The 14,294-nt window shown below is 30.7% G+C and overlaps 8 protein-coding genes across 8 annotated transcripts; 3 read left to right on the top strand and 5 right to left on the bottom strand.

Annotated features, from left to right (window-relative positions):
* Window positions 1-54: 54 nt before the first annotated feature.
* Window positions 55-1,743, bottom strand: Chro.10267 (hypothetical protein). The annotated part of the gene is made up of 1 exon (XM_663042.1): window positions 55-1,743. The coding sequence occupies one exon, from the start codon at window positions 1,741-1,743 to the stop codon at window positions 55-57; it is 1,689 nt and encodes a 562-aa protein (XP_668134.1).
* A 418-nt stretch (window positions 1,744-2,161) lies between these two features.
* Chro.10266 (ENSANGP00000009305) lies at window positions 2,162-3,133 on the top strand. Its single annotated transcript, XM_663041.1, has 1 exon — window positions 2,162-3,133. One exon carries the CDS (start codon window positions 2,162-2,164, stop codon window positions 3,131-3,133), a length of 972 nt encoding a protein of 323 aa, XP_668133.1.
* A 99-nt stretch (window positions 3,134-3,232) lies between these two features.
* Window positions 3,233-4,147, bottom strand: Chro.10265 (protein phosphatase 4 (formerly X), catalytic subunit; Protein phosphatase 4, catalytic subunit). The annotated part of the gene is made up of 1 exon (XM_663040.1): window positions 3,233-4,147. One exon carries the CDS (start codon window positions 4,145-4,147, stop codon window positions 3,233-3,235), a length of 915 nt encoding a protein of 304 aa, XP_668132.1.
* A 367-nt stretch (window positions 4,148-4,514) lies between these two features.
* On the top strand, window positions 4,515-6,200 carry Chro.10264 (hypothetical protein). The annotated part of the gene is made up of 1 exon (XM_663039.1): window positions 4,515-6,200. The coding sequence occupies one exon, from the start codon at window positions 4,515-4,517 to the stop codon at window positions 6,198-6,200; it is 1,686 nt and encodes a 561-aa protein (XP_668131.1).
* Window positions 6,201-6,675: 475 nt separating this feature from the next.
* Chro.10263 (hypothetical protein) lies at window positions 6,676-7,221 on the bottom strand. The annotated part of the gene is made up of 1 exon (XM_663038.1): window positions 6,676-7,221. The coding sequence occupies one exon, from the start codon at window positions 7,219-7,221 to the stop codon at window positions 6,676-6,678; it is 546 nt and encodes a 181-aa protein (XP_668130.1).
* A 232-nt stretch (window positions 7,222-7,453) lies between these two features.
* Chro.10262 (hypothetical protein) lies at window positions 7,454-8,296 on the bottom strand. Its single annotated transcript, XM_663037.1, has 1 exon — window positions 7,454-8,296. The coding sequence occupies one exon, from the start codon at window positions 8,294-8,296 to the stop codon at window positions 7,454-7,456; it is 843 nt and encodes a 280-aa protein (XP_668129.1).
* A 1,182-nt stretch (window positions 8,297-9,478) lies between these two features.
* Chro.10261 (hypothetical protein) lies at window positions 9,479-10,801 on the top strand. Its single annotated transcript, XM_663036.1, has 1 exon — window positions 9,479-10,801. The coding sequence occupies one exon, from the start codon at window positions 9,479-9,481 to the stop codon at window positions 10,799-10,801; it is 1,323 nt and encodes a 440-aa protein (XP_668128.1).
* Window positions 10,802-11,970: 1,169 nt separating this feature from the next.
* Window positions 11,971-14,070, bottom strand: Chro.10260 (hypothetical protein). Its single annotated transcript, XM_663035.1, has 1 exon — window positions 11,971-14,070. One exon carries the CDS (start codon window positions 14,068-14,070, stop codon window positions 11,971-11,973), a length of 2,100 nt encoding a protein of 699 aa, XP_668127.1.
* Window positions 14,071-14,294: the final 224 nt, after the last annotated feature.

Below are 14,294 nucleotides of genomic sequence, written 5' to 3'. Positions count from 1 at the left end.
CCAATCATTCTCAGCAAAAACTGACACCTAATGATCGTCATTCTCAAAGTTATTTTAGAAAAAATGCGGCAATTTCATCGGTTTCATGCTTGTAAAAAAATCATGTGAAATAAAATGAATATTTGAAGATGTCTTGATTATTGATCCATCAATATAGTTTGAACTATTTTTATTTATTGTCGTTGTAATTATAGACGTCGAGTTACGAGTTTTAGAAAAACGAATATTTATAATTTGTTCTGATTTTCCACAATTGAAAGAATATATTTCCTTTAGAGACGGAATACTCCAAATAGAGATAAAATAACTACTCGTAAACTCACTATTAATATGTTTAGGTGATGTTTTAATGATTTTCATTGTACTTTGAGATTTTTCAATTGGAATGTTCGGGTGTGCACGGTATGCGCCGATCAATAAATGTCCGCAAGAGGTAAATAATGGACAAATAATTCTGAAGTTTTGTACCAGAAGAAGTTTACCAGATGAAAGGGAATAAAATCGAGTTTTGGGGTGAATTTCTTTGTTCGAATCAACGCAAATTACAAACCTTCCCTTCGGATCTATTTGGCACATTTGAATGTCGCTATAGAGAGGAATTTTGTTCATTAATGCTGGGTTATTATTCAAATCTAAATTGTTAATTGAAAATATTCGAATTTCATTTACAACCCCTTTATAAATTGCCAGTAGCAAGTTGCAATTATGAGATATATTCACCCATGTTAAAGGCGAGGGTATTTCTTCAAAAATATCAATTAAATTTTTTCGAGAATATGTATGTTCATAATAAATTGTACAGTGATGCGTCAAATACCACTTTTCCCATTTCAAGTTAGAACATGCACGTTCAGAAGATAAAAGCTTCCAAATATCTACAACTCCATCTTCTAAGCCGATAGCAAGCAGGCTGCCAGATATTTCAAAAATGACGACTTTTGGTAAACTTGGATACTTGTTTACCAGCGGTTTCTTTAAGGCTATTCTTTTTGAGAAATTGCTGATTTCATGAATATAAATCCCATAATCTTTTGTAACGCAAAGAATTGTGTTTTTATCAAAAAATGCCCATTTCACTATATTGGTCGTTCTTATCTTCGGCTCAATGTTGTTCCATGTAACATTCTCTTGACCTTGAAGTAAGTCTATATTTAGGCGTGTGATTAATTTTGTTTTTATATCAATTAGCTTTTCAGGCGTGGTATCAAAATACTTTCTACCTAAATAATTATCATTTCTAAGTTCATAAATTTCTAAAAAATGTTGTGAAATTGTTGCTATTAAAGGGGAAAAAACAGCAATAATTTTTTTATCGTATTTGTATATTTTAACATCCTGAAAAACAGAAGTCAAATGTGCTAAGTCCAATCTTCTTAATCTTCTCTTAACAAAAATCTTCCATAAAATTGATTTATCACTGCACTTCGTCTTGCAACCCATCTGTTTAAAACTGGCTTTAAGGTTATTTAAATTAAATCCAAAATATTCGTTATTATCACTATCTACTAAGTCGTCTTGGTTACTTTTGTTCAAACTAAATGATTTCAAGTCTTCTAAGATACAATTAAACTCATTTGCAAGTAAATTCAGATAATTTCTTCTCCCCCTACATACTATGCTCCAGTATTCTAGGCTTGTCCAAAGATAGTTAAAGCCTCTATTGAGATGCAATAGACTAAAAATATCTACCATTTGTAGATACTCGCTAACTGTTGCAAGAAGTTCTAATGGTATTTTCTCCATAATTGAATGAAAGTTTTCTACGAACCCATAATTATGAATTTATCAATTCTTAGAATAACATTTGTGTAATATTGATAAAATAAAACAAGCGCTCAGGTATTGATCCTAATAAGCTGAAACATGCTCAAAAACTTGATAAACTTTATAAATCAATTCATTTAAGAGCCGCGAGGATCGAATTTTATCAAGTATAAACTAAGAACATCGTAGAAAGGTTTTTTCAGCTCGTGTTTGGAAATAACATTATAATTGTTTACCGCATGTGCATAAAGTTTTAGTTCATTTTTTTTCCAACGAAGAAAAAGGAATAATAGCTTATAAAATTAAGTCAATGTCGGTGCAATGTTAAAGAATCAAAATTTTTATATTTGTAACCCTTTGTGAACATCCGTTTCTTTAGGCCCGGCATAACAATTTTATGAAGAAAATTAAATTCTTTTTAACAGCAACTTCATCGCTTATATCTGCAATAGTAACTTCTTTTTTACTTCATCCGCTAGATGTAGTAAGGACTAGACAGCAAGTAGCAGCAGTATCCAATGGTGCAGTGATCGCACACCCAACATTGATATCCACAATCAATTTTATAATAGATACTGAAGGAGTTATTGGATTATATAAGGGATTAAACGGCCAGTTAGTTGCATCTGGAGTCTCATGGTTTATTTTTAGGTACTTTTTTGATTTTATCCGTTATTTTATAGAAGAAAATAAGTGTTTTGTGTTCAGCTACGTTGTTAAAAGTCAAACATACTTTGATCCTTTACAAATTTCTCCGTTCTCAAATTCAATTGCAACAATCATTGCAAGTGTGTTTTCGACTGCTCTGGTTCATCCACTTTGGTTAGTTAAATCCAGGTTAGAAATTCAATCAGTAAATACAAAGAAAAGGGGCTGGAAGCAATATTCTGCTGGGCTACATGGCATTGCTGAATGCATGTATAGTATTTACCAAAAAAATGGAATATGTGGTTTATATTCTGGGTTCATTCCAACTTTAATGTTGATTCCGCATACATTGATACAACTTGTAATATATGACATATTTCGAAATCAATCAATTAATTATAATTCAAAACATCTTTATCTGAGTAATCTACGCTTCTTCATCTTTGGATTCATTTCGAAGTTATTAGCATCAGCATTGACATACCCACTACAGGTTATTAGATCCAGGATGCAAATGGCTAAAATAGAAAATATCCAACTAAAAACCTACGATATCAATATATTAAAATTAAGCCATAAAGAGTTTGTCAACTTTGCAAGGGACAATTATTTCCCAGGACTAATGACTCATATTCCTAAAGTTAGCATGCACAGTGGAATAATGTTCCTAATTTATGAAGCAATGATAAAGTTATTTGAATCAATATTGTCAATCAATTAGTATAAACTTGCTAAATTAGTTACATAATACTAAAAAAGTAATTTATGTTTTTTGTTAACAAAGTTTTTAAAAAACTTCCAAACCGATTATAAAAAATTTTCAAATAAAATAGTCAGGAGCAGGTCTCTTGGCAGGAATTCCTCTTTGTTCAGCAGGAGCTGCCTCAAATGTTTTAAAGTGGTAGTTTAATTGTTCATCTAACTCCATTACAGTAGCAATATTTCCGCATCTATAACAATAATTTGGCGCACTCCAAACTGTGACTAAATTTTGTTCAAACCACCACTTATAACCGTCCATAGCAAGCTGATGAGCTCGTGTAATCAGTTCAATATCGTTACAATGATTGAAACTCTTTACTACATCTGACCCAAAAATATATCCTGCTCCTCTTGGGCTTATTCCCCATCCATTTATTTCCTCTGGATCTGACCAAAGAAGGTCGCACATGGAACCGTCATGAGGAACTTCTTGCTTTCTATCTAGGCTTCGTATTTCATCAATTGTAGTAATACTAGGGGACAACCCCCCATGAACGCATAAAATTCGGTCTTCAATTAATGAAGCAAGAGAGAGATAATCAAATATTTCTGTACAATACCTCCAAACGTTTACACTCCCATACTTACGGAGACATTCATCGTAAAATCCATATACTTGTGTGATTTGTCGTGTTTCATGGTTTCCTCTGATAAGCATAATTCTATCTGGATACCTGACTTTAAGAGCAATGAGGAGCAAGAATGTTTCTACACTGTAGTATCCTCTGTCAACGAAATCACCTAAAAATAAGTAATTTGTGTCAGGAAGTTCACCACCGACTTTAAAAAGCTCCATTAGATCAAAAAATTGGCCATGAATATCTCCGCAAATTGTCACTGGAGTATCAATTCTTTGCACATTCGCCTCCTCTACAAGAATCTCTCTAGCCTTCATACATAGTAATTTTACTTCAGATTCTTTAATCGGCTCACAGCGTCTCAACTGCTCAATTTGTCTGTCTAAATCGCTCATTTATAATATCTTGATAATGTATCGACTGCATTAATTTTGTTCTGGCTATTAACAATAATTAGCACGTATTCACTCAAACTGCATCTTGTAATATTAATTTATTATTTTTACTCCAATTAATCTAATTTTAAAATTGTATTGTTTCTGGAAAGTTTTCTCTCCGTAAGAACTTTTCTCTTGTACCTGCACTGTAAATGTCTCAAAAATACGTATACCGGCAATACGAAGAAAAGTCGGCTTTAATAATTTATTTTGGAAATGAATAAATAAAGATAAGAAAACCATTCATAAATAAACTCAACTACAGGCATCTATACTTTTATTTATTCATAAATAAATACAACTTATTATTCAAATTAATCTGGTAATGAATCAATTAAACAAATCTCACTCGAAAGGAAGAATAAAAACTATTATTAAAAGTGCTCCAAATGAGCTATGGTACAGTATATTCGATCAAGAAATTACAAACTCAATAATAAGGCACCCATTCGTCGACCAATTTACCTGGATTAAACCAAACTGTGAAAATGTGAATATAGAAGAACCGCTAATGCAACAAATTATTGGACCAAAATTTTATCTATTTGAGGATGTTTTTCCTAACAGTATTTTATCAATCCCATTTATTCAAAATTCAATTGTCAATAATAATGGAGTATTCATTTCACTCCCTAACTTGTCAATTGAATCCAGTTGTGCGTTATCTATAATTAATAAGCGAACTAAAGAATCGAATGAAGAAAAATCAAAGTTGATGGCAATTATTAGAACGCCAAACACACTATTTAAAAATGTACTAAATGTTGATAAGTTTATGAAACAACCCCCACATATGAAAAAAACAAATCATTTTTCATTTCATAAAATTGAATTAAGTGAAAAGTCATATTGGAATGATAAATCAGAGAATATGAATAAGATTTCAGGTAATTTCCAAGGAAGTAATTTTAATTATGAATGCCTCAGCTCAATTGATATCCTAAATGCCCACGCTGAAGTTCATCCATTTTTCTTTAACCCATTACTTAATAATTGCAAAGATATCATTTTTCCAAATAATAGTAAAATAAGTGATATATATGTATGTGTTTGTTGTAATAGTGGAGATAAAATTCCCAAGGATTTATGTTACTGTAACGCGATACAAGAATCTAAAAATCCGCCTTTTCAGCCATCATTAAAGAACTTGTCATATAACGCCAAAGGATCAGGAAACAACCAATTTTATTTTTCATTACAACAGCAATTCGGCTCCTCACTTTTTACAAAAACAGACTTTCTGTGCTACTTTGAAAATGATAAGCTGTTGAATATTGAAACTGAAGCGAGACTTTTAAAAAATCTCAAAACTATTCTGTGTATAAATGGCTCCCCAAATGTAAAAATCACACCGATAAATGTTAAGTTTATTTCAGAACGAATTAACAATAAGTTAATTGATGAAAAAAGATGCAGTGGTAAAGGTTTAAGTGTTATTACCGGAAGTGATCCCTCGAGCAAAGACTATTTATCAGATATGCTAATATTTATTGATTTGAATGCTTTAGTATCGTTAATTTTGACCTCTACCAACGCAAAAATTTCAAATACACAAATTTTTGAACAAATAATAGAGTATTTCGATATATTAATCCATCAAAATCTATTTTCCGATAACCAAAATTTAATTAATCCATTTTATTTTTGGGATTTGAGATTTGGTCAATCTATTGTTTGTGATAATGCTCCTAAAATATGTAACATATTGAAATGTGTACCATTTAAAGAAGCACCAAACGAGGTTATTAAAATAATTGGCTTATTAAGGCCAACTATATTGCAAAGACTCATTTGGTTTGTTGCAAGTCAAGTGGCAGCTGGAGCATATTTATGGAGTTTATTCCACTTAAAAGGTGTTGAGAGTTCTCCTATTTCTATTAACTATAAGCCTCATTTTATTGATGAAAATAAAAATTCTGTTAATGATTTGTACTTATTAATATTTCGAATGAATGAAGAAATTAGTATTTTGTGTATATCTGTTGTTAATTTTAACGATGCAAATTTATAGTTTAAAGTCACTATTATTAATTTGATAGTTATAATCTTCCTCTTGAACATAGTTTATAGGAGAAATAATGAATTCAGTATTGAATATTTGCTGATATTTGTTATCATCGTGTTCTGAATTACGCTCTTCAATATTTGAGTTGCAAGTTCCTCCTTTAACTACATTTTGAGAATCATTCTTTATAGCCATCTGTAAATTTAGTAGTCCGTTGTTTCCAATCACAATTCGCAGAAGTGAACAAACATTCAAAGACTTCTCAAGCTGAGATAATGACTTAAGAGAGTAAAAATAACGGTGAGACTGAACAATTCTGCAGCCAGTGAAAACACTGTGATCATCTGAAAATTCCCAAATACACTCCTTGCCTTCTACAGAACATGAGAAAGACAGAATGCAAGTCTGCTCCTGGTTAATAGGGTGAAATTCTATCTTTATCTAACAAAAATTATTCTAAGTAGAAACTATAATCAATTATTTAACTTACCTTGCTTTCAGATCTCCCAACATCACAAAGATCTTTTAATAGCTCTCTTAATATGATTGGGAACATTGTCACATAATCCAAATCAAAAATTGCAACATTTTTGCAATCTAAAAAATTAGAATAATAAAATTCATCAGTTTCCTCAGAAATGTTATAGGTGCATAAGCTACAATCAGTGACAGCGCCATCATCATCTGTAATGCTCAAATGCAGGCTAACATGATCATAGGTTAAAATAACCATCTTTGCATCTAAACCAAACACTTGAATGCAATTTAAAATTGTACCCAAACAAATCTCGAAGCGTGAACAATTTGTTTGGCTTGCCTCGTATAGATACTTTTTGAAAATATTTTTCCTCAGCCAAGAGCAGCAATAAACGTCTTTGCTCAAAGTGCTATTGCTCAATTTGATTCCTTGCGTTGAAATCATGCACGTTAAAAATTGTCCCTCGCCATTTTTTTTGTTAGCCTTGCTTAACTGCAGGCTTTGAATTGTCTTTACCAACGATTGAACATCAAAAAGGCATGCTTCCATCAGCTTTGTTTTTTATCCGTTTTACGTACGCTTTTTATTTAAAAAAAAAAAAAAAAAAAGAAAAAACTGGCCCAATGCGCCTTTAAATGGTGGCTAATTGCTTAAAAAATATTAATTAATCTAAGAATGAATTAACTACAATCTATAACTCTTGAATTACTGATAACTCCATATTTACATCGGGTTATAAAATGATATCTTTTTATAAAAAAAAATGTTGGCCAAAAACTTTTTAAGAAAAAATATATTCAGAAAGTTGTCTATTACTTTTCCAAGCCTTATATCTACTCGTTCTTTTCCAAATACAATAATAAAAATCAACTATTTCTTTTGTAGTCTTTGTTTTAATTATTCTTTGAATTTTGTCGAATTCCTTACCATACTTACAAACACCGCACTCAAAGAGGATTACTTCATGTGGGCCCCATAAGTCAATTACTTCTTTGTTTCTGAATGGATGCGTTAGTAGCTGTAAAGGAGATATAATATTCTCTGCGTTTGTAATCGGTTCTTGCAAATTAGAGTTTTTTGAGTTTGCTTTTGTACTTGACTTTGTGAAGCCATTATTAATCGACTGCCTTTTTAAGAATGCATTGAATTGTTCTTCATGGTCAATATTATGGGAAATTATCAACGATTGAAATATTTCAGAAACTGATTGTGTTTTTGAAATACCCCCTAGATATAAATCCTCGCAGAGAGATAGATAAGATTCTAATTTTGAAATTTTTTTTTTCATTAGCTCGCTTCTTATTTTTGGTTCTGGAACTTCCTTGAAACTATATGGTAAATGAAATGTACTATTAAAAGCTAAGCTAGAACTTTCTGAATTATTATTAGAACAAGAAATAGTGTTCAACTCAGAATCATTAAGATTGGAATTTTCTGAAACATTTTTTTTTGGAATTTGATCATTTGTTTTAGCTTGAATTTGAGAATTAATACCTTTAATAACAGCTGTTTTGTCAACCTGATTTTGAGTTCCTTGAAATGAATATTTGTGACTCGAAAAATTTTTAGATTTATTTAATGTAACTCCAGCTGAATTCTTTTTCATGTTCTGCACAATGTTCATTTAACTTTTTGTTTGTTTTACGCCGCCACGAAGTAAGAGATAAATTAATAAATTTTCAACCGCAACTACCACATTTAAAAATATTAAATGATAGATTAAATTAAAGAATCTGAACTCCGGGGAAAATAATAAAGATAACCCCCGAAAATAACCTCATCTCAGGTAACGAAAGTCCGGTAAAGTCCGCATTCCTGGAAGAACCAACCGAGAATTTCGATTCTGTTCTAGTAGGGATTTGATATTCTAGTTATCAGACATAATGACGTATTGAAGTTAGCCGACAATTAATTTTGTGTCTAAAGCTATTGAACCTTCAAACACTAAAAGCTAGCATCAGCATATTAGTTGTGCAGCAATAACTTAATCCGGACGAGGGAAAAGAATTAACCGAAAAAATATCTATTTAAACACCGTGTTATCAACGTTCCCGAAAATCGAATATAGTTTATTCTCAAAGTTGAAAATATCGAATCTGTTATTCCGTAAATCCAAACTTTTGCCTTCATTTACTTTATTCAAGGTGGGAATACGTCTTGTCGCGCGCCCAAGGCCGGTAATATTCCTTTTCCACGTCCAACCCCTATGACGTCTGCTTGCATGCGTTTATGTCTGTAATAAAATGTGTGGTTTATTGACACGTCTGTCCGCATGTTTTTTGGCGTAATGTATCATATACGGGTAAAAGGATTTTGATCTCATAGTGGCTGAAACCAGTTAATAGGTTGAGTAGATTAGGTCAAGAGTTGGTCATTTATATAAAGATCAAGAGGAGGCAGAAAGAAGAGATGGCAAACAATTGAAGAATCTATGGTAAGTGACTAATACTAATTGAAAGAAAAGTTGAAGAGCCAAAATATTAAATAGAAAACAAGTTGTGTAAGATTGATTGTATTCATACAATAGTTAACTTTAGTTTTGATTCAGCGAGTACGATAGTATAAGAAAAGGTAGTGTAAGAGATTAAAATATAAAGGTTTATTGGCACTGAATAATTTGGAATTTTTAGTTCAAGTAGCAAGAATATTTTCCTCTATTCAATTACTAAACTTTAGACTTAATCGAGTAATTGTTTCGTTGGAGGAGTATACCTTCATCCATATATTGGTTTATTTTATACCATCTGAACTGGTATTTGGGTACTCAATATCACCTAATTGGGGTTATTCACTAATTAAAGAAATAATGAGGTCTGAAAGACTAAATAAAATTATTCAAGGTCATGCAAGTAACTCTAGTAATAACATAACATTATATGGTGAAAATTGTCGTAAATTGGTTAATCAAGGTAATTTACAAGTCATGAATTCACAAGATATGAAGAATGCAGGTGTTATTACGAATAAACCAATCACAAGAAGTATGACATCATCCGTAGGGAACGTAATTAATATATCAAACGCATCCATGGGCAACCAAAAACACTCGAGTAAATTGACTGATGCTAATTCCAAAAATTCAAATGCTGCGAAGCTAGGCAGCAAGGCAATTCCCGGTTTGTCATATAATGAAAAATTCAATGGTAAAGAAAGTCCTACTAATAAGGAAAATGTTGTTAATCCTAACACATTCGCAGAAAAACAGTTGAAAACTGTTGGGGCGCAATATACTAGTACTTTGGAAAAGGTTGTTAATGTAGATATGGATAATACTGATGCTTCATTTTTTTCAGAATATGCAGAGGCAATATATCAGACATCAAGAGACCTCGAGTCTAAAAAAGAACCATTGTTATTCACAGCATCACAAGTCGTCTCTGCGCAGCCAAGCGTAGGTAAGCAAATTTTGGAATGGAAAAGAAGTGGAGTGAATCTGTTATTTGGGCTTCAAATCACGTTTAATGTTCCTGATGAGGTAACTGTTATTGCCAATTCTATGTTGGATCGTATTTTAGGCCTTAAACATTTCCAAAGAGCATCAGAAATGACGCTTGTGAGTGCCACATGCTTCTGGATAGCCCTTAAATATGAAGCTGCATACGTGCAAGGTGAAAACTTGAAGATACCGCCTCTTCCTGCATTGAGTGATGTAGCAGAAAAATGTGGGCTTAATATTGCGGCAATATTGTTTTGTGAAGGGGTTGTGCTTGATGCTTTAGACTGGAGTATTGAATTTCCGAAACCAAGTGATTATATTAAGCGTTATTGCTTAGTATTTAAAGATCAATATACTGGCAATAAAGCTACTAGAGTCGAAAGTTTATCAATTTATCTCTCTCATCTAGCTATTCACGAGCCCGCGATGATGGGGGTTTGTGCATCGAAACTTGCATGCGCATGCTTAATGTTGGCGCATAAAATAGAAGGTGTTGAAGAGAGTTGGGCGCCTGCAGTTGAGTATTACACAGGATATACAAGGGATTCACTCAAAGAATTAACAAGGTATATGATAAGTAATTTGAGAACTATTAGAAATACGGAAAATGGAGAAAATCATGCTTCTCCTAGTCACTACCAGAATGTCAGGAAGAAATGGTGGAGTTCATGGGGCTCCAATGAGTGGGGATAAATATATATAATAAATTCAATATTAAGAATTAGTCGATGTTTTTTGAAATCTTCGAAACATTAATGTAGTTTTGACGTATTATTTGGCAGTCGCTTTTATAATAATTTATCATTTCGTCTCTAGTATTCTTCGATACGAGTTACCACAGAGCCCATAAGCGGTGGATGTACTTAATGAGGATGCCCGTTTTGTTTTTTTGTTGTAATCGAAAACTTGATTTTTTTCTTCGACTTTTCCTTAAAAACGTTTTTTGTCGAGATCCACTCGGACCAAGGTAACACCATGATCTTTGAGAATGGGAAAACTACCTTGTAATTCTCTATAGCGTTCGTGGCTTGTTGAGCCGTTTCCATCTCAACGAATCCATAGTGCCTAAACATGAAGATAAATGTGTAAATGTTGAATACATGGAGTATAGGAAAAACAAGAATAAGTAGTGAACAGTATTTTCTGAATCTCACCTTAAACACAATATTGGTTCAAGATCAACTAACCTTCTTGTATTGGACTTATTAATTTTCGGTAGTTTTACAACAGATACCTTTCCAAATCTACCCAAAAGTGACTTTACATTATTGTGGTTCCATTTTGTTGGTATTCTCTTAATAAAGAGCATTTTATCGCGTGGGATTACTGTGCATAAATCAATATTAATTGGCTTAAAACGATGAATAGTCAAAGTTTCAATGTTAACAAACACTACTTTCGAAGAAGAAAGGGAATTAATAATGTCTTGTACAGAAGCCTAAGTATTATATTATAACTTTAGATCAATTTTAAGAAGTTCTTTGACTTACATTAAGTTCAATTATTTTGTTAAAGGTAGAAATTAATGAAATTGGAATTCCAAAGTTGTGTAAATATTTGTATTCTGTAAGTTTGCTTCTAAAGTATTTATCATGTCTGATATTAGAATCGCTGAAGTAAAATTCAATCTGTCGTTTGATTTTATCAAGTTTATTTTTTTCTATGTCCATAATAGAAGTCCAATCAACCAAATTTCATTATTTGAATTCTTAAATTTATTTCCAGTTAATCTGGAAATATCGTTTAATTTTCGCTATAGTGGCGCAAACTTTAAGGCTAAAAAATCTAATTAACTTTCATTAATCTTTGTGGCAACTACATAAACGGAACCTCTCTTTTAATAAAAAAAAAAAAAAAAATATTTACTTCTCGTCATTATACAATCTAGTTTCAGTTTCAATAATATTTGGTAAATCTGCTTCTGTTGAAATAATTATTATATTATTAATTAAAGATTCCTCGTTATCAAAAAATTGTTTGACTAGTGAAATCCAAACATTAAGATCCATATTATAATCTAAGTGTAAAATTAGTTCTCTGTAGTACATAGAATAAAGTGCAAAATGTCCAAAAAGCAATAACTTTTTAATATAAATTGTATCACGTAAGTTTTCTTCTGCTTTACTTATGTGTTGCTCTAATTTATTCAAATCTTGTGATCTAATATCGCGTTCAAAATTTGTAATTTTGATATCACCGGTAACAGACGCTTCGCCACCAACAACTTGAGAATTAAAAAATTCTAAATATTCTCGTACTGGCATGTTCAAAATTACATTCTGATCAAAATTGTCAAGTACATTAGGGAAAATGTCTAATAATTTTAATGTATGCAAAAGGCTTTTATTGTCATTTGTATACATGCCTTTCGGATCTAAAACCATATTAATTGTCCAATATGATGATATTAAATTATGGTTGGAAATTACTGCAATTCTATCAAAGTTATTAATCTTTACTGTCTTTAATTGCTTAATTGGAAATAGAGGCGATTTTCCATATCCAAATGTCAAAGAATTATCTAGAAATAAAAGAGGATTGATCAGAATTAATACAATATTAGAGCTCAAATGAATTTTTGTCGAACTAATAGAAATTATCGGGTCAACTTTCAGAGAATCTCCTGATATTGGTGTTGAAAGTTCATATCCATCTTCATATAAAATACTATTTCTTTTATTTGACGAAAAGCTAGTATTAGTTTTTGGAGTTGTTGAACTTGCTGATTTATTTATATAAATTGGAAAATAATAGGCTTTCTGCATTGATGTTTTTAACCATCTTATGTAACTATAAAGATTGAGTTTATGAGAGGTATTAGTTTTTGATACTTGAGTAATATGGAAATGAATAGATTGAATTAAAAAAAATATGATTGGTAGAAGTGTTATTAAATCAATTGTCAGCTGTTGATTATTTTCATTCTTTTTATAATTGAATAAAAAGTATAGAAATGAAACTACAATCGATAAAATGAACGAATTTAACAGTAAATTCACTTTAAAACTAGAAAATTCTTTGAGATTTTCCTGTTTAAGTTTTAATAGTTTAAATATTTGGAGTTTGAACCATGGTAATGAGTTGCTTTTATTCAAGTAATAATAATAATCAAATGAATTGCATCCGAGATTTGAATATTTGGTTTTGTTAATATTAAAATTTGAAAAATTAATAATATTATATAAAATTGGAAACAATATCGTAATAATAAGCAGATTCTTGTTCATTAATACTCTAATTCCAACGGTATAATGCAAGTTGTTTGAAATTCCAAAAAAGAGTAATAAATTGAGAAAGTGAATTAAAGTTAGATAATGGATTGTAACTTTACTTCTTTTCCAATATATTTCTTTGAAAAGATATAAACAATATCTATTTTTTCTTATCTCAATATCATTAATAACTGAAATAGGATCATCTGAAGACAAAATAATTTTCAAAAATTCATGAAAACAATTATAATAACTCATTGAATTAATGTTAATTAACGAAAATCCAAAAATTAATATATTTATGAAGGCCTTTGAAACAATGTTTATAAAAAAGAATATTGTTAATATCAACATTGTATTTTTGTTAAATTTAAATTTATGATTTTTTTCCATGGTAAATTGTTCATATTTTTGTAACAATTTAATATTAGATTCTTTTTTTGATTTCAATATTAAGATATTTCTTATTTTCTTGGACGAAATTAGAGCACTATTAAATCCTTTAGGCTTGATTCCAGGTATATTTATTGTCTTTGAACTAAGAAAATGATCCTTGTAGAACAATGATTTTGTCCTTAATATTTGTTTTCCGTTAAATTGAATAAAATGTGAGGAACTGTAATGTTTTTCTGGTATATCTCTCGAAAATTCCGGAATTTCCTTAAAATTATCAACTTCTTCATTAAAGACGATTTCGTTATTTTTCAAGAAGTTTGATTCTGAAAAAAAAGCATTATAACTATTGAGCATAAGCGATGAAATTACTCCGTATCCTATTAGTATGCTTGATAAACCATTTGAATAAGAATTTCTTGAGGTTATAACTAGCGAGTATAGAGGGTAAAAAGATAAAGTTTCAAATACAAAAAAGTCGTAAATATTGTTTGCATTTTTTTGATTCTTCCTCAGGTGCTGGCAAGAAAATATCGTCAATTTTACAGTAAATGAAAATAGTGCAATAAAAAAAACATAGA

Source organism: Cryptosporidium hominis, assembly GCF_000006425.1.
Source record: "Cryptosporidium hominis TU502 chromosome 1 CHRO011078, whole genome shotgun sequence".
NCBI lineage: Eukaryota > Apicomplexa > Conoidasida > Eucoccidiorida > Cryptosporidiidae > Cryptosporidium > Cryptosporidium hominis.
The sequence above is the reverse complement of the archived record's forward strand: the minus strand, read 5'-3'. Positions and strand labels throughout refer to the sequence as shown.